Source organism: Amblyomma mixtum, chromosome 2 (assembly GCF_055824585.1).
Source record: "Amblyomma mixtum isolate Tamu chromosome 2, ASM5582458v1, whole genome shotgun sequence".
NCBI classification, from domain to species: Eukaryota; Metazoa; Arthropoda; class Arachnida; order Ixodida; family Ixodidae; genus Amblyomma; species Amblyomma mixtum.
Window position 1 is genome coordinate 179,350 of NC_143013.1, and position 19,978 is coordinate 199,327.

The 19,978-nt window shown below is 44.8% G+C and overlaps 1 protein-coding gene across 5 annotated transcripts in view; it reads right to left on the reverse strand.

Moving 5' to 3' along the window:
• LOC149358195 (plexin-B-like) overlaps positions 1-19,978 on the reverse strand; it is a 333,650-nt gene that overhangs the window by 4,721 nt on the left and 308,951 nt on the right. For 4 of the 5 annotated variants that reach the window (XM_089570252.1, XM_089570253.1, XM_089570250.1 and 1 more), the window contains 17 exons: positions 19,777-19,922; positions 18,735-18,974; positions 18,201-18,377; positions 17,472-17,568; positions 16,901-17,263; positions 15,680-15,856; positions 14,832-15,075; positions 14,086-14,228; positions 13,490-13,683; positions 12,777-13,065; positions 11,898-12,051; positions 11,118-11,282; positions 10,392-10,561; positions 9,685-9,845; positions 7,510-7,798; positions 7,035-7,109; positions 1,964-6,391 (listed from right to left, as the gene is read on the reverse strand). In XM_089570252.1, the coding sequence (XP_089426378.1) occupies positions 6,284-6,391; positions 7,035-7,109; positions 7,510-7,798; positions 9,685-9,845; positions 10,392-10,561; positions 11,118-11,282; positions 11,898-12,051; positions 12,777-13,065; positions 13,490-13,683; positions 14,086-14,228; positions 14,832-15,075; positions 15,680-15,856; positions 16,901-17,263; positions 17,472-17,568; positions 18,201-18,377; positions 18,735-18,974; positions 19,777-19,922 (3,192 nt within the window). In that variant the 3' untranslated portion in view covers positions 1,964-6,283. The remainder of the gene's footprint in view (positions 1-1,963; positions 6,392-7,034; positions 7,110-7,509; positions 7,799-9,684; positions 9,846-10,391; positions 10,562-11,117; positions 11,283-11,897; positions 12,052-12,776; positions 13,066-13,489; positions 13,684-14,085; positions 14,229-14,831; positions 15,076-15,679; positions 15,857-16,900; positions 17,264-17,471; positions 17,569-18,200; positions 18,378-18,734; positions 18,975-19,776; positions 19,923-19,978) is intronic. The other variant, XM_089570254.1, reaches the window with a different exon arrangement.

The following is a 19,978-nucleotide window of genomic DNA, read 5'->3' on the forward strand; positions in this document are numbered from 1 at the left end:
CATTTAGCTACCTTTCTCAATGAACGTAGCATATTTTGTGAATATTTTCTGGGTCAAATAACTGCCTGGCCTAATGGGTCCAATTGGCTAGTCCAGTTGGATCCAATTGGTCGGGGGCTAGAAACACAACTGGAACCAATTGGGAAATCCAATTGGAAGCAATGGGAATGTCCATTTAGTTCCAATTGGAATGCCCAATTGGTTCCAATGGTTTTTTTTTTTTGACTGGGGTAACATTTTCTAGCATCTCGTATTTATGGTTTCCGCACCCTTCTAATGGCAAGCACCATATGATAGTCGCGTGGGTCCAGACACGTGAAGCCACAAACTATAAAACACTGTTTACACAAATGACAACATATTTATTAATGTTGAAGCATCGTGTATGCCTGCAATGAATAAGTTCAATTCCTGTGTGAGCGAAGACTGAACTCATTTGTCAGATGCTTTGAATTGACAATGTTTCTATCAATTTCTAAATACATGGCCTCCTGGTAAGGTGTTCATTGTTTCTACTTTTGTACACGACAAGCGAATTGTTTGTTTCGAGGTGCACCAAAGTGTTTTAAAAGGATTGGTAACCGTCCCTTTTGCTCTGCTGAAGCATGTGTATTGTATGAAAAGTTGCGCGACAGCCTTAAAAGAAACGGCTTCTAATGTTCGCACCTTGCTTAAGGTCCCAAATCATTCCTGCTGTGTTTTTGTTTTATTTTACGGCAGATATTGCGCGCTGAAGTTCGGAACTGTGTGCACTTTTGATAAAGTTTATATTTTTCTCCGTTAGGTGCCTAAAATGCAATTTTAGCCGCCTATTTATGGCTCCTAAAACGTGCTTTTTAGTGCCTAAAAATCCGGCCTCTAGTTATAACTTATCGTAGCTTTGTATAAAAAAAGTCATTTACATCCATCGCTTGTCCGCGTTTTTACTGTACAAATACTCGAAGATGTTGGCTGCCATTATCTTCTCATCCTTTCTCGCAGTCTCCACTCAGAGGATATTATTGTGTAAGCATTATTACGACAGGTTTCAGCCCTTCGCGTCGGGGCGGCCGCGAGGCATGTTTGACCTTGAAGGGCGGCGCGAGGCGCGGCGCACTACAGCTGTAGCCGCGCCGCTGCCGAGTGGAGGCGCTGCCAGCTGCGGAGTGTGGAGAGGAAGCTGGAGAACGGGGGGGGGGGGGGGGGGGGGGGGGGGGGGGTATAAAATGCGTTCGCTCGCTTGTTGCTGCGACGCGCGTCTTTCCTTTCCTGTCTCTCCTTCCTCTGATCTTTTAACTCTCCTCTATCTGCACGTGGCAGCGGTGGTGGCTTGGCTCGAGCCAGTAGCAGGCCCGTGCAATTTCCTTTTCATCCTTCTCTCAGTCACAACAACAACAACAACAACTCCGTCGTTATGCCGCCTGATAAACAGAAAGGGAGGTCAGCTTGACGAAGCCAGGAAACCACAACGGTCTTCGAAGACAGATGGAGAATGCGAACAGCGCCTTGCTAAGCGGCGCGCTCAAGACGCTGCTAGACGGGCGCACCGCGCCTCTACCAAAACCGAATCGACTACAACCGGTGATGATCCCGAATGGAACTCTATGGATGCTTACGCAACCTACCAGGTTTACCCAAAGCTAAACCCCAGCAAAGGTTTACCCAAAGCTAAACCCCAGCAAATTTTTTTGTTCTGTGCTTCCCGCTTCACAGCTCTGGACAAACACAGAGTGAACAAGGGACGGAAAACCTCAGGGTGCTTGCCAACGTTTCGACGAGAGGACTTGCCTTCGTGCGGGCAAAGCGCTCATCATTGGCGGGGTTTAAATAGGGCAGGTGGTGACCGCTGATCCGGATCTTAAGAGGGAAATAACTAAAAGATCAAGAATGGGGTGGAGCGTATATGGCAGGTTCTCTCAGATCATGAATGGCAGTTTACCAATATCCCTCAAACATACAACAGCTGTATCTTACCGGTACTCACCTATGGGGCAGAAAAGTGGAGGCTGTTGCGGACGGAGGGGCCCAGAGTTGGGAGGGTAGTTCAGGGCAGCAGGTCCCGGCTCCGAAGGAAGATGGCGAACTCCATTAAGGAGGAAACTGTACAGAAGGTTTATTCTACATATTTACAGTCGTGAAGGGAGTGCTCTGATCACAAAAAAACATCCCGTTAAATACGGTCCGTATTCTCCAGATCCCTGACTGGTGAATTTAGTCCGAAGAAAGCTGTCCAATCAGATGGCCAGACGCTGGTGGAACCACCCACGGCCGAGGCGGTGCTGGGCTCTCTCGCAGCTCGGGGGATGGGAAGGGGTAGACCAACAAACACTGCTGTGTCGCCTTAATCACTGCGGCAAGTCCTCTGCTCGCTCCCTCACTCACTCAGTTTTACTATTTTTTACTTTTTATGGCTAGTGTTTAAGGCTGTCGCCGTACGCTCCCTCCGCAGTTTTTGTTGTTGTTGTTGTTCCTTCATGCGGGTTTGTTGGCATGTGGCAAAACAGAAGGCGCTGCGGAAAGCGTTGTGCAGACGACATGATGCCAAGGCTACGCCCAACCTTCTCCCGTCAGTCAGAACGATGCACCAATGGAATGCCTTTAGCGAAAGTAACCCCCATGACGTCAAGGGGGTTCAGAGTAGTGGGGCGGGGACGTTTTTGTTGAAGGAAAGAACGAGGGGGCTTTGATTTGAATTTTCGCAGCTTTTCGGGCCGCGCATGGCTCACTAATTTTGCAGAGGTTATCTTCGATGCCTCATCTATGCAATGGGCTTGTTTTTCAAAAATGTCCGGACCCTGGTCAGTGGCCCTTTAAGGGTAACGGAGTGGATTCCAAGAGAAGGCAAACGTAGCAGGGGCGGCAGAAATTTAGGTGGGCGGATGAGATTTTGCGGGGATACGGTGGCCGCAACTGGAAAAGGACAGGGTTAAATGGAGAAACATGGAAGAGGCCTTTGTCCTGCAGTGGGCGTAGTCAGGCTGATGATGATGATGAAATAGGGTCATCCCTCCGAGAAGGAAGGCCCGCTGAGAACCATCTGACCAGCCTCTCTCTACCATGGACTCCAAATCTGGACAAAAGTATTTTTGAATGGGAAAAATTTATGAAGGGAATTTTTTTACATATTGCAAGGTTTTACTATAACAAGCAATATATCCTTGAGTATCCCGTCGGCAGCGATGGAAAAACTTCACATAGAAAGAATGGGCCATCCTCAATATTGCCATAATAACAGTACCTTACAATTTTTCAATATTCAAAATTTTTGTGCATGAATGTTGGACATGTGCCTCATGTGCCCGGAGACTGTATGGCGCCAGGAATCGAGTGTCGCAGGCCTAGGCTCATTAGGGGTACGAAGGCCAACAACTTGGCCATCACCTTTATTCCCACACTGACAAATATTCATCTGGTCAAGCACACCCCGCAAGATTGACAGGGGTGCTGACGCTGACAGGAGGGCGAGGAAGACCTCCAGCCTGAAAAGAAGGATCACCCGAATGGACGGGAAAAGAAAGAAGAAAAAGCCAGTCAGCGGGGTGACGAGGAAGGCCTTAGATGACACCGCTGGTAGTTGGTCCTCCCAGGCCTCAAGCGACCGAGCTTTCGGGGGAGAGGCTGAGCCTCAGTGAACAAACAAGGTCAACTCCGCAGTCCCTCCACTCCATCTGACGAAGACTCCAGCGCCAACGCAGCAGCATGTAAGCTTGGGCACCCCAGCCTCTGCATTATGTACTCGATAACATGTAATCCTTGAATATATGTTTTGTTCCAACTGAGTCAAACGGTGTCTCTGTGCCTCTCCGTCCTGTATAGACCCACGCAGTATGTGGGTTCGTCACAATGCACAGATACAGAAACCAGTCAAAAGTTTCTTCATTCGTGTGTGCTTTTGTGCAATTTTCTTTACCGGATTTCAAGGGATCAACAACTTGAAAGAGTTTGCATAAAACCTTTGCGATGTTTGTCACCAGTGGTGACAGGCAGCAAGGTCTTCGCTTTCGCATCTGAGATTTCGCCCCTTACATGCAGAGATAAAGCAGCACCAATCCATTTATGAACCTGCATTCTTCTTTATTGGCAGAGCACAGCAACACGCTACACGACAAAGCGCTCCAGCTGCACAGCACTTTTGCATCGTGTTTCTCTTTAGCTTTTACGGCAAGGGGGGCCAGTATCAAAAATATGACCGTAGGTAGTTGGACCAGCTGTGGTTTCGTCAATCAAATCAGCAAACAGTGCAGAAGCGTGTCTTGCTTGACTGATACAACAGAAATAACGCCAAGTTTCCCAGTGTTGAAACCATAACCACCGGATGTATACGTTTTGGATAGAGTCAGCAAAGTTTCTCTTCTTTCTTATGCAAGGAACTACTCTCCCCTCAACATTCAGCCAAAGTGATTTCCAACTGTCAGCAGTGAAATCTCGTACAAACACTTGCAACAAAAATGGTGTGCAGAAAAACCATATCTACTTCAAATATTCTCATTCAGATACTTCACGGGTCAAGTGATTGCCTCATGTTCATGATGACATTTCCAGGATATGGTATCTGTTGGGGTATAGCCTATTCAGGAACAATGAAAAGAACTTTCACCCACAACAGAACTTAAGGTTACGTGCTAGATCTAGCCTTTGAAGCTGAGTCCTGTTGCACACTTTAGCTTGAAAGCAATCTTGATAATTCAGCAATTTTTGCTTTTTGTATGAATGTAAGGCTAATATACATGGCATTAACCAATACTCCTGGAGTAAAAGTGGAGGCAACTGAAGCCAAGCTAACTCAAGGAAGAATGATGGCATAGTGTTTGGTGACTACAAGATTTCAAATGCAGATTTCCTCCAGATCACTTACGCGAGATCGGTGTATCACAGGCAAAAACGTGTACTGACACAAAACAACTATTCCACAAGAGATGTCGCAGATGCAATTTCAAGATAACATAGGTGTTTCCTTACAGCAGTGTTGCTTCGAAAACAGCTTCAGCACCTCTCATGTTCAACCACTGCAGCACATTTATTTATATACATAGAGAACTCCCAGCAGAACAGTACGTTTTGTGTAATAATGTGGCCTTATTTTATGAAAGCATTGAGAGCCCGCTTCCTTTCAATGCAACAAATGTGTTGAAGTCTTGAGACTCAATTCTTGTGAAGTCTGCTAGGACACCTTGATCACAAACACTAAGCAATTTAAAGAAGAAAAAAAAAACCCACTAATGTACTGAACTCTGAAATTCTGGACAGTCACAATCCTTGCCTCTGATACGTAATGCCATAGACAGGTACAGTATATATATATATATTAAACACATTTACAACTGGGTTTAAAGAGGCGCTCAACAAATTGGTGGCTGCCCAATTATGTGACACTTAGAATGGAGCAGATTGCCCTTGCTGCATCCACGCGCCACAGCTGAGAGGTTTATTAAAACACACAGCCATTAAAAAAAAAAATGGAGGGGAAGAAACCAGGAGAGCTGAAGTGTGACTTAGAATGGGCAATGCTGGCAGTCTCAAACAATTATCAAGCATGCTCTGTGCGTGGCTGGTGCCTTCGGCCACGCAAACAAACTATTCAAGAAATGGCGCTACTATACAAAATGTACAAAAACGGGTGTGATGAACAACAACTGCGGCAGCCCGCGCCGCCACGCCTCGAATGCGACGAGTAAAATGGGGTTTGCACATTTAAAAATAGCTTCGACAAGTACAGCACACGCGTGACACTCACTGGTCGGCGCATCCCACTGACAATTCCTCCCCTTCGACAAAAGTCTCACGCCCCTTTGTCGGCACCTCGCAGGAAGGTGGCGAGAGGTGGCAGCACACATTCAGTGGTCCATAGTGTCTTTCTTCTCCACAGAGGCACATGTAGTTATAAATAGAACGGCACTCGCAGACGACGCGGCGTACTGCACAGCACCAAAGGACACCCTGCTTCCGAACCGAAAATTTTTGTTTTTTTTTAATGTGATCTCTGTCCCTGTGCGTTTGGTCGTTCCACCCTCTCCATTCTCCAGAAGTAGAAGAGGCGATCCTCTTAAGTGCTCTAGGAAAAACAGTGTCTCTCTCTCTCTCTCTCTCCATTCTTCTCGCAACCCATAAATAAATGTAAAGACAGTCTTGGGCAGACACGCAGAAACGACACAGATGCACATTCCCACACACGCGCACACACACACACAAACTGTGTCTTGACACTTCCGACGCATGCAGAGTTCTGTAGTCGTAGCTCACTCGCTGGCGAGCCGCTTCGTATCCTGCTTTTGCTTTCGTTGCATAGTGCAGGCGTCGGTCGTTATCAACACATAGAAGTCTGTTCACCTTCCAGGGTGCATGCCACATTAAGCAGCTTGTGGGACAGGTGTAGCTTCCGGCAATGCAGGTCACCTTCGAGTCCCATGAGAACCTGCACAGAGCAAAAGAAAGTCATTATCATCAGCCCAGCTACGCGCAATGCATGACAAACGCTTCTTCCATTGATCTCGCACTAGCCCTGCTCGTTGTATCGGCACCCATTCTCACAAACCGTCTAATCTCGTCTGTCCACGTGACACTGTGTTGACCCCTGCTATGCACTTAACTTCTCTAATAATTGTTTCTATTGGTTCTCTCCCTCCCCCCACCCCCTCCCTAAAAAATAAAACAGTATAGGGCAACCTAGAAAGTATCCCGAACTTCCAGGCAGGCTGGTTGAAATGACCATGCTAGTACCTAACCAATTCCAAGTTAACCTTCCCTCTCCTTACAACCTCCTTCTCCTTTGCAATGTTAAGTGTGACCAATTAAGGAAAGGAGGTGAGCATCACATGGCACTCACCACACCTTTCCTGCGCTGTTCATTCTATAGGAGCTTCCACAGAAGCCCATGCATTCTAAACCCCCCACAGCAGGCGCTTGCTGGAACACTAATTTGCAAACAGCTACGGTGAGGAATCCTAAATAGCATTTTTTTTAATGCTCAATAAAACTATTACCGCAAAGACACTTCTGCTATTAACCGCGAAAATCTGTTTTAACAACCATACTGCAACTGAAACAACTCCTCTCACCTGCTCTCTGTACTTGGCGGCGTACACGTAGAGCTCTTTGACAGCACCTGAAGGTTCAAATTCAGAGGAATGTGCCTGAAAAGAGATGGAAAGGAAAAACAGACTGTGAAGCAAGTACCGATGAACACCGACATGCACAGTGACATGCACAATGATTTACAGAGTAACATGCACAACATTTGCAGAGGAATTTACACTACTGAAATTCAGCTGAACTTGGTCATGCCTGCTCACCTTCAAAATTATGTAAAACCCAGAAACACTGTTGTTGGCCCACAGATCAGGAAAACATTATGCATAGCGTTTTTCAGAGCGTGTTCAGCAAATTTTCGCATAATTTGTGCACCCCCTTATCTTGAAGCCTTAATTTAAAAAAAAAAAAGTGGTCAAATTACGCGAGTACATACGGTAATGACCGAAGGGGACAACTCCACCTGCAAATGTGAATTGAAATAAAGGATTTGCCAACACTCACTAAGGAGAGTGCCTGCATGGCGGCGCATATCTCTTGGTCGGTGACCTTGGGTTGGAGGGCGATGCCCTGGTAGAACTCGAGCACCTTTCGCCTGTACTTGGGTATGTCTCGAGCAAACAGGAGCTTGTTGGATGGAGAGTCCTTGCCGAGCCGATGCTCTGAGGTAGAGCAGGCGTCCATCAGTGTCTGGGCGATCACCGAGAGGCACGAGTCCACGATGGGGGTCTTCTGGACGTCCAGGATGAAGTCGGGGTTCTTGATGAAGTTCACCCAGAAGCGTAAGGGCAGGCTGCATAATGCAGAGGAGGCAAGGAATCTTAGAAGAGCGGAAGAAATCACAGCTTTCATGAAAAAAGTTTAGCCAGAGATACCAAAGCAGCTCTGCTTAATTAGTGGCTCGTTAGGCAGCTTCTTGCAAAATGAACATTTCAGAACATGAGTTCAAGCCACTTGGCAGATAACTGAAGCAAGCTTCTCTGATCTCTCTGCAGAGAAATTCACTGAAAAGACAATAACTCTTCTATCAAAGATCTAAGGTGGACAGATTAAGAAGCTGAAAGTACTGCAATTTAAATTGTGCTCGACACAAGGAACAAAGAAATGCAATACGCACTGCTCCTAATATGGCTACAGTAGGGCACAACTAAACTTTGCTTGAAAAAGAGAAGCGTACATGCTAGTTATTAAACCTGCACAAGAGATAAGGCTAAAAAAAAATGTTCCTATGAGAAAACATGACTGGCAACAAGTCAAAGACATTTGACATGCACAGGACTGACCACCTGCACCCACAGTCAGAAGTTTATGGAATGCAGTATAATTAGCACCACACAAAAAAAAGACAATTTCACTGATGTTTTTGCATGCAGCATGCCGGAATAGATACATGCAGCCTAATTGTGGGCTGGCGAAATAAATAGTGCACTGTTATATCCTAAGCATTGAGCCCCGATGTAAATTAATAAAAAAATTTCACTCATTTGGCATTCCATAAACTTTTTATGGGAACTGTGTAAATCTTTTAGCACATTCTCTGACGATGTACCTCAAAAAGAAATACAGTGGAACCTCGATTATACGATGTTCAGGGGACCGCGCGAAACCGTCGTATAATCGAAAATCAAGCGTGATATTTTTTAACGTCTGAACTTCATCGTCATCTTTTTTTTTTTTTTTTTCGGAACACAAATGCAGCACATTTTTGCCGGCAGAGGGCTAGTCTTCAACAAACAAGATAAAATGGCCGTTGAGGCTGCCGTGAGCAGCGGGGCAGCGGCTCGCGCAGTTTTCTTGATAGGTGGAAAGATTAAGGCGCCCCAGTTATCGACTGGCAAAATGTGCCTTCCGTATTTACTCGATTCTAAGCACCCCCTTTTTTCACGATCGCGATGCCAAAAGTGAGAGGGGGTGCTTAGATTCGAAAAATCTAAACTGGCAGCGGTGGTGGCTTGGCTCAAGCAGGCCCGTGCAATTTCCTTTCCATCCTTCTCTCAGTCACAACAACAACAACGCGCAGGCCGCGCCTCCTCGGGACTCGGACCCGACTGCACAGGCTCAATGAAAAAGAGAGCAAGTGCACTTGGCGGCCTCGGCAACGCTCTCTTCCGTGCAAAAAAAGGGGGTGCTTAGATTCGCATGCAAAGTTTTTTTTCAGAAATTTTTTTCCGAAAATAGGGGGGGTGCTTAGATTCGGGGGGGTGCTTAGAATCGCGAAAATACAGTACATCCCGGCCTGCGTTTGCTGACGACCGTTTTTGACGGACGGTACGAGCCAGCCGGTACGAGCCAGCCATCGTACGAAGTGGGGTCCTTCTAAAATTTGCGTCGTATAACCGAGGTTTTTAATGCATTGTCTCTATGGGGGTTTTGCCGGGACCGCACAAATTCGTCGTAAAATGCAGGTCGTCGCATGACCGGGGGACGTATAATCGAGGTTCCACTGTACACTCTGGCCCAACGACCCCTTACAGAAGCATCACACTTCAACAATGAAGCCCCATGCCCCACTCTTTCTCAAATTGAATTACACCATCCAAAAGGTAGGTGGCGCACAGGAAATTCCAAAAAGTAAGGACTTCGGCAGCCGTCATCGTATGAGATGGACAGTACTTCGCATTGAACATAATGGAGGAGCTGGGACTCGCTGGGAGCTGGGACATAATGGGACTCGCTTACCAATTGCTCTTCCAGGCATGGGGCACTTCGGGGTCAACAATGCCATGTCGATGTGCAGCTTCATCCAGAAGGTCAAACAGCCACTTGATGGCTGGCGGCAGGGCTTCGTTCACTGTTAATATGGTCTTCAAGAAGTCCTCCACAAATTTCTCTACAGTGCCCTGCAATGCAAACAAAATAAGCCACAGCGAGTTGGATTACATAGAGCACTCAAGATCTTTAAAGTTCACCAATTCCTTTTGCAGATAAACCACTCTGTTCATGTTTTCTAAAACTAGTGTTTTACATGAATGCAATTCTTCATAAGTCACATGCTAAGAATGACTCCAGAAACCACTATCTACCCAGTAGGTACTGGCTATTTTTGTGCATTGCAGGCATCAATTAAATGCCTATTAAAAGTACAAACTATTAGCAGACAATGCGTCAGCTAAATAGATGCGACATTCAAAGCGTTCGCTTTCAAACTCTGCATACAAAAGGGAACAGTTGCATGTAGCTGTTATTTAGATAGTCTAGGCTCAAACCAAATAGATGGACTGAATCACAGCAACTAAAAGCCAGCCAGTTTGAAATTCTGGTACAGCAGTCTTGACCAAGAGTTAATTCCATTGAAAACTCAACATTCCTTCCAGGAAAGGCAAAACAAACTTTGAACCACCAGTCTGCATGCAACACACGTGTAACACAAGTGGTGCTATGCTTACCTTCGTGGAGAGAAGCCTTGTGAGGAAAATCTCAGGAATGGCCTTGTGGTAGATGTCCTTTGGTTGGCCGATAGTCTCATCCTCTGGCTTGACTAGGTGCCAGTACTTGATGCCTTGCTCGAGCTCACAGTGAGAAACTATGGGAGACATGGAGTTCAGGGAGACATTACCTGCAATAGGCATTGCAGCACATTCGTTTGTGAACAAGACTTAAGACGAGGCAAAAAGAAAACTTTTTTTTTCTTCTTTCATATATTTTCCCACAACTTTCCCTCTTGCAACGGCGTCAGATTTCATCTTCATTCCCATGAAACATTAGCACCATGTGGATATGAAGTATGTGAGAGTTAAGAACTGAAGAATTGGGCAACTAAATGAAAAGAGCTCCTTGAATGACTACCGTTTTTCAAGCACAAAAGTGGTTACAGTGAATGCCTTAATTAGTTTTTGCAAGCTTGAACACATAAAGATGACCTGACCACTTAGCAACAATAAACTTCCCATTTTAAACGGACTTGGTTACGATAGCCAGAAAAGAAGGTATACATCTAACACCTGCAATAAAGGCAGGGATGTCGACCTCTGTCAAGAACAAGCTATGTTGAGCTAACTATAAAATATTACAGCATTACAGAAGCAAAACCGTAAAGCACAACATAGTCAGCTGCACCTAAAAAACAGACTATGTACAATCTGAACAAGAATGGTGAACACAGGTGCCCTTACAGTTGGAGCTGAAGCTGTCATTCTGCTTCATGACTAGACTCATGACAGCAGAGTCCTTAACGTTATAGTGCCGCAGGGTGTTGATTTGTCGCCAGCCATTGACTGTCTTCGTTGTCATGTCTTCGTCAGCCAAAATTAAATGGCCACTCCTCCCATTGCGCCACTCTGCAAAAGCCAAAAATTACAGTTGGATTAGACTCACTTGAAGCTACTGCACAGGACAGTCAGTCCAAAATAAAGTGGGACGTCAAGACAGGGCACGAAAAGTCTAAAACGCAGATGGGCATAAAGCAAGACGCCAACTGAACACTAGTTACATGTATAAAAGATGTATGGAAAGATAAATGGCTTAGCAATACACAGGTTACCAAGTCAAGCCTCCATTCAAGTACCTGTAGCTACCACCAGGCTGCTCACAATACAACATGCTTTAAAACTTGTGACCTCAACTATTTGGCTGCCCTCTATCACCCATATTCGCTCGGAACCAAATTAGCTCACATCAGCAATGTTTCTCCAAAAACAAAGCTAAGGCAAAAGTTTGATACATCAGTGTCATCTGTCAGGTTTGACTACATTTACCTAGAGATGTGGCCAAGTATAGATAGCCTGCTCAGTTGCAGGTGTCTTACACAAGATTTTTGACAGTCATTATTTAATTACTTGTTAATACGCCAATATTCACTAATCTGAAGTTTTAAAAGCCTTTCTTCAACTCTGCTAACTTTTGAGCTGCTCTATGCATAAATAATAACAAAATTTTGGACACTGACAACCTACCCAAATCAACATCATGGATGGATGGCCTCAGAGAGAAAGGAGTGTTTTTGTACAGGGTGTCGAGAATCTTGCTCTTCACTTGACTGATGGTGTCGCAGTCATTCACCCGGCAGTGAATCTTCTCATCCTGGTCCTCCTGTATTACCTGTATCGTCTGAGGATAAAACAGGACAAGTGGGATAAATTTAATGACAGAAAATTGCAATCACACACTCACAGCACACACGAACATCAGCTTGCACTGCTTGTTCTTAGTACTATCTCCATTTCTTCTTCTTCATTTTTTTTTCTGTGTAAACGTGGCACTTACATACATCAAATGCATGGTCTAAGGTGCTAACAAAAGTGGCATTCTGCTCAGCATGGCATTGAATAGCAATTTCGTTTCGCATACACTACTAACGTGACCCTGCATGGCAGAAACGAACTTTTCTATGGTATCATCAAGAGCAGTTGCAAGCATAAGATTTCTACAGTGCACATCTTGTGTCACCCGGTGCTGCATAAAAAACTTAAAAGGCAATCCCTTGGCCCCAAACTCCAGAATGTGTCATTTCTACTACGCAAGCACTGGACTTTTGGCTGTCGTGAAGAAAGAGAGCTTTTGAGTTTGCTTCATAACATGTTTAAATCAACTGCAACCACAAAGAAAGAGTACACAATTTACAACTACAGACTGCGACTACATACCAACCACAAAAAAAAGAGTACACAATCTACAATGACTACAGAATGTGAAGCACTCTGCGCTTGACTGTCGTGACAGAGGTCCAAAGATGGCCTTTCACTGTTACCACAACACATCTCTCGGATCAGCAATTGCAAGCAATATAGCATGGCAGGCCTCTCGTAGAAGACCATAACTCTGCAGACACTCACCACAACTTCGTAGTCAATCTGCTCTCGCAGTAGCCTCGCCTCGAAGAGGGAGTAGCGCGCGTCGTACGTGACGGCATCCACGGGGCCCTTCTCCACCTGGTGCTTGATGGCACTGAAGAGGAGGAAGAGGGAGCTGCCCGCGTAGTCCCTCAGGTAGTCGTACATGCTCAGCGCCAGCCAGTTGGTCAGCATCTTCTCGACCACCGACTCGGTCCTCCGCAGCATGAGCTGTGGGTGCTTGCTGTTTGCAGACCTCTCGATCAGCTGGAGTAGCAATGTCCTCAGCACACTGCAGAAGGGGGAAGCATGGGAATGCAACATTCAGCACAATTGCCCACAAGAAAATTTACGCTACTCTGCGCAATGTGAAAACTCAGCAATAGCTGTTACACCATGGTTTATGTGCAAAGATAACAATGTTAGTAAAAGGAAGCAACATCACATCTGTCCTCCTCCTCTCCTACGATTGTTCATTGAATGGTGGGAGAAAATATGCGATTTTCAACTCCTAGTTCCTCAAAAAAAAAAAATTGTATTGCCTACTGCTAAACAAATGTCAACAGGGCCACAAGAAAGTCAAACAATTGAATTTAACCCAGAACAAAAACTCGATGGAATTGTTGTCAGTAACCATTAAAAATTTCAGACGAGGTTATTTTATCAGTTCAGAAACTATACAATCTTTCCAGTAGAAAGCAGACACTTAGACTCACTCAGTTCCATACTCCAGCCTCCCCATGAAGACAATCATCAGCAGAGAAGCGACGTTCACTCTGTCACGGATAGTGAACGACTTCTGGCTCTCCAAAGTGTTGATGAAAGTCACAAGGAAGCTCTTGTTCAGAATCAACTGCTCGAACTGGGACATTGCCACTTCATAGTTGCTGTAGATGCCATTGTTCTTGAGCTGCAAGCGTAAAGGATGCAGGCAACATATGTGTTAGTTGCGAGCATGAAGGACACAATATTTACTAATTTACAGATGTAGCATTTTTGAATTTGGTAGTGCATTAAATACTCTTATGCATACTGCTGGAATTTTTAATACATAAAAGAAAATCGATAATCTTAACCCCTTAAGAAGCACTCACTGTGGAGTTGCATACGGCTCACATGTATCATTCACTTACTCAAGCTATTTCTCAGTATTTACAGCTCTATAAATTAAAGACAGCATGCAGACAACTGCAGCAGATTTAAGGCTTGTCTACAAAACATAATTATATGCTATGCACATAATTTCACCGGTAAGTTTACCAGCTATCACACAGAAACAGATTGTGAAACTAAGATAACTTGCAGTACTGACCTTGTTGTCTTGGAGCAGAGGGTGATCATAGACACCAGGGAAGAAGACCTTCATGATGTATGATCGATGATCTAACGTTGGTATGCCAGCCGACTGGAGGTCATTGGTTAGGTCGGTGACAACTGTCTGCAGCTCTGCAAAGGCTGAAAAAAAAACCCATCAAATTATGCGATTAGTTACGTACCAATATCTCCACAGATGCGTGAGTGTCTGTTGACAAGCTAGTCCCCATGATTCCTTCCAGTTTAGAAGGAAAGGGAAGCATAGTTAGCGGCACTGCTCAGTCATATGCCATTTCACAAATGTACTTGTAGCATTAATAATAAGTGTGTGTTTGGAACAAGAACATGAATTCAGTGCCATTGCAACACCTAGAGCTTCTAGCCTCACCGCAAAAAGCGAGAAGACCCCTGAGGCATTAAGGCGTTGCGAGCCTTCATAAACATGATTTTGCCCTAGAACCCATAGATAGGGAACTTGACGATTAATGAGTGAAATGATGGCTGACAATGATCTCACTTGAAAAATTCAGGTCTCTAGAAAGCAGTTTAACCTGCGGTGTCTAGCACCTCTCAAGTTAATCCTCAGCGAAAGACGTAATTACAACCTGTTGCATTCTTTAGCATGTTGCTGACGGCCACTTGTGAAGGGCACTCTCACTTAATTTGGACACGCTGAATGCTTTAAAATGATGACTACTCCAGAATTGCAATGAAGTGCGGCAGCAGAAAAAGTCTCCCCAGTACCTTGCTTGCATTCGATGCGGACGCTCTTCTCGAGGTCGTCCATCTGCAGTTGGATGCGTTTGTATTCTCGTTCAGCCTGGGAGCTCTTGTGTCTCAGCACCAGCAAGATAACGGCACTGAGAACCACCACAGCCAACGCTCCAGCGGCAAGGCCAGCGACAGCCTCTGGTGGGAAGGTGTAGGTCTTGGCCACTTCGTAACGCATGAAGCCCACCTCGTAGCGGAGGTTGCTGCCAATGCGAACCTGCACAAAACAATAGGTGGTTTCACATGTTTAACGCTTGGCACAGCCAACGATCAGTGCATGCTACAGGAGTCCAAGTGGTTGAAATTAATCCACTGTCTTCTACTATGACATCCCCCATAGCCCACCACATGCAGCTTTATGTCGTTAAACCCCTCATGGCATTAGTATTATATTAGCATTAGCAATTTTGTCACTGTTTCTCTTATTTAGTTTCATTTGACATCACAATACACATAATTTAGTAATACACAACTATATCAGCTAACCAAGCTAACCAGAAACTTTCTGTGCTACAACATAATTAGGTCTGTTTGCACAGTTCATTGGAGATAAAGTACACAGACCAAAACCATCGCAAACGGGCTTAACACTGGGCTGATCAATTAAAACCAAATGGACGCGACACTTCTCTGAATAAATTGATTGATTGATTGGTTGGTTGGTTGGTTGGTTGGCTGATTGATTGATTGATTGATTGATTGATTGATTGATTGATTGATTGATTGATTGATTGATTGACTTCAAACACTTCACAACCCATTCATTTAAATAAACGCTGTGTTCCCTCACGGTGGAGTGAAAAATGAGTTCATTCGCTCACCACCACCATGGGAAGTCCGTTTTCTGTCCAACGACCCATCTCGTCTGTGCCTGAAGGCTGAACTTCTGGCGGTGAGCAGAGAAGTTGGTTCATCGCCAAAGAGGTGATGTTGCACGGCTGTGTCCCAATCGTCACATTCACTTCCGATTCGGTGCTTGCAAGGCGGAGGTTGTTGCCCTGAACATGAAAAGAATATCACGAGGGTTACAAGAGCACAAACTCTGAGAAGAGGACAGAATAGAGCAAGAGCTGACCATTTTAAAAGTACACTGAGAGGACAACTTCATGCAATTTTGTTCTTAATGAAATTCAATCATTTGGCTTTTTGTGGCTTTGCTGAAGCCCTTTCAGCAACTCAAGACGCATTTACCACTCAAAACTGCGGAGATAAAAATGAAATATTTTTTTGCCATCATTCGGTTCAAACACATGTATGGCAGTGATGACAATGTTGGGAGAATTACCGACTCTGTGATCACTCGCTGGAGATGAATAGCGGTATGTTATAGCCTCAGAGATTCACAAACAGAAGTTATCCAAAATAATTGCAATTTGCTTGCAAAAATGATCTATAGAAGCGATGTCTGTATTTCCTGTATTTCATTTCTGCGTATTTTCTAGATTTAAAAGCATTGTTTTCAGTGAAAGTATAGACTCTTTGTCATTTGAATGTGGCAGTCAATCGACATACGCCAACTTCAATTAGTCGTAGCAGGCTGGAAAGCTGGAAGAGCTGGATCAGATTCATCTTCGAAAAAATACAAAACTTGAGTACACAAGATGAGGAATGACACTGTTGTCCTTAATGCCCCTTTAATGATCCCTGCAATCTGTATTTGATGCTCCATCGCAAAAGGTGTACTTTACGACTGCATATAAGCCGAGATTACTGCAGAAACAGTCAGTGCTGACGCGTTTTATATAGGTGCAATGGCCTAAGTGGGTAAAAACTACATCAATAGAACCACTGCACTTCCTATCACAGAGTTTGCCAATCAGCTTCTTTCCTCCAATCAGCAACCACAGTTAGCATTATAACAGAGCTTCCATTCATAACAAATCTGTTTCATATTAGAGAGAAACTTGTATGCACAAAGTGCCAGATGATTTGCTTGATTACAAGAGAGCGCAGGGTCAAATGCAATACGAAGCCTAGGCCACAGCTGCTCCACAAATGCATCCAGTCTCAATAAAAAAAAAAATTGCAGATCATATCTTCACCTCAATGACAAGCAGCTCGCCCTTGTAGAGCTTCACACCGTCTCCCTCAAAGCGATGCAGCTGAGGATTCGGCACGTAGACCAGGTCGGAGTGAAGTAGCGGGAAAGTGCGTGGCAGCTCGAGGACGCTACTGACGTCGTCCATGGCAAAACCAATCCTAAAGCGCCACTCATCCCTGTGGCCGCCGGCATCTTGGTCATTGTTGTAGGTCGTGCCATGTCCCATGGAGGAGCCACCGCCACCAATGTGGTTGTCTTTGCCATAGCTTTTCTGCCTGTCACTGCTAGGAAGTTGCCGGTAGGCTTCGGCATTGATGGGTGGCGACGGACAAGACATCAGGGACGATGAAAGTACTTCACACACCTGGGGAAAGAACATGAGAACTACACTGAAGGCAACTGTTGAATACAATGACAAGCAGCCATACTAATGTTAGGCATCAATGTTAACAAGTAACATTAAGCATACCAATAAACATACTCAGAATTTGCAACCGCAAAAGTGAACACCGAGAAATAATAGCACTGCAAAGCCACTTCCCGAGATGCTCACAATTGAAAAATAAACTCACGGTCTCGTTCAGTATTTGGTTCTCATAGAAAACGGCCATCCGTGGTTGCTGGACTGCGTGAAGGTTGCTTCCGGTGACCATCACATTTCGCCCACCACTGCAATCAATGCAAGGTAAAGACCATCAGCGTGTGCAAATTCAAGTTACTTAGAAGAATATGATGCCTGGAACCATGCTAATGCAACAAACTGTCATTAGCATTCAGAACAGTACTAAACCTCCTGGTAAGTATACAGCAGGATCACAAGCAAAATTGTGCTAGTTATTAAATAAGAAGGCAGGACATAGGTAAGGTAGGTGACAGTTCACTGAAAACATCTCATTCTATATTGATCAAGAAACGTGTGCTCGTTCACAGTGGGGAGAACAAAGGTTTCGGAACCTTTCATTCCCCACTGACAAGGACAACTGATGAAACATATAGCCAATGCAGTATATCTGTGCCTGGGACCAGCAGGCATATCATTATGCATTTTTCACTTGGAGAATGATGTTGGTAATGGTCACTTGGCGTGTCTGTTCTAGATATGTCTGACTCAATATTCTGTGAACATGCTTTCACTAAAAAAAAAAGAATAAAGAAACAGCATAGAGTGCATTTTTCCACAAGAAATTGTACCATGACAATGTAAAAACCAGCAGTAAAACACATTCTCTATATGCTTATATGATGAAAGAAATGAACACGCTAGCTTGCACAAAAAAAAAATGCACAAATGATCCACCAACCTGACAAAGCTCTTGAGGGGGGATATCTTGAGTATGGTTGGGTCCTCTGAGTAGTTGAAAGGATCCGGGATGCGCAAAGTGGCATTGTCAATTTTGAGGATGAGGAACGAGACGTTGTACTTGGGAATTGTAGCCTTGCTCGTTTTGCATGAGATTTGGCTGTTGCTGGCCAAAGTCCTGTAATGTAAAAAAAGATTCTTAATAACTCCGGTTACCAGCACAGATAGATACCCATCATGGCAACTCAGCCAGTAAGGCAATCTGTTTCTGAGCCCACATTCATGAGCTTGGCTCCAAGCCATGGTGGGCAGCTTTGAATGGAGGCTAAACGTGAAAATGCCCCTGCTCCGACATTCCTGAATGCACTAATAGACTCTAGGTAGTTCACACCTAGGTGGTGCCTAGGTGGTATCTTTAGGTGGTATTCTAAGTGGTACTTCATTTTCACCAAAGTTTAGGGGGATAGTGGGAGACATTACAGAATAACACTGCAAACAAAATTGATTCCAGACACATTCAAAAGAGCAAACGCACTTGTCGACCGTGCACGGCAGGTTGTCAAGGTAGACGCTGAGGTTGCTGCCAACGTTGAGGTTCGATCCGCTGATGTAGAGGCGAGTACCACCTGACTGGGGTCCTGTGCGAGGCTGGAGGTCACGCACCGTGACCTGCCTGTACTGGAACTTCTCCTTCGCTTGGGTGATCCCAGCACGATTGCCAACCACCACGTCTGCTGTGAGAGGAGACCCACTCGCTCCCGTTCTGCAGACAACACTGCACAGGAACCAACATAGGGCATTAAGAAGAAGCGACAAAGTGTATAACAATCAATGTGCAGAGTTCTCCATCAATGTGCAGAGTTTCTCCATTTTTATCAAATATTTGCGCGTATGATGGCGCTACATAGGTTAGGCATGTGATTGAAACTTATGAAAACGTACCTAAAATTTTAAGTTAACTTCAGTTCGCATGAGAAAGAAAATGAATTCATCAAGATGTTTCTTTTTTTTTTTTTTGCACGAGAACTATAGTGTGCTGCAACATGTTAGGCAAAATTTCCTTGTACACACAGACCTCGACACAGTGCGCAAATTTTAGCTGTGGAAGTGTGGTACAGGGTCTGCAACTCAGTAGCACAGGATATCCCTACTTTTCAGGATCTTGATACAACAGACACAAATAAGGTAAACTGGGGACAGGATGGTATGTCATTTTCACTAGTGGCATAGATTTCAGGTCCAACCACCACACATTATTAAGTGCAGTGCACAGTGGCACTGCGCAGATTCATTGCAAGACTGCCACTTGTTTCTATTAATCTGCACGAGAGCACATTACTTGTGGCAGAAGGTGCAGGGGAACGATATGTTGTTAGTCTTTTTTTTTCCCAGGTAACGATGGCCTCAAGAACAAGGTACAAGCTGGCGTGCTGCAGAATTTGCATAACAAATCACTAAAGATGAGGAAGTGAGTATATGTACGCAAGAAAAAACAAGACCAAAATGTAGAACTCTTCATGCTCCATTCAGCTCCGGTGCATCGAAGCAAGAGGAAACGAAGGAAGGAGAGAGCTCACCGAACAGAAATGTTGTACTCAGTGGGAATGCATGGAATTCCGCCAATCTTGATCTTGTCGTAAATTTCCTCCCGGCTTGTTCCCAGGTTGCTGCCTTCAATAGTGACCTGCGTTCCACCTTCTACAGGCCCGCTCAGTGGATGGATCTGTAATGAACACAGAACAGAAGGAGCCAGTCAATGACAACCACAGGCTTAAATTT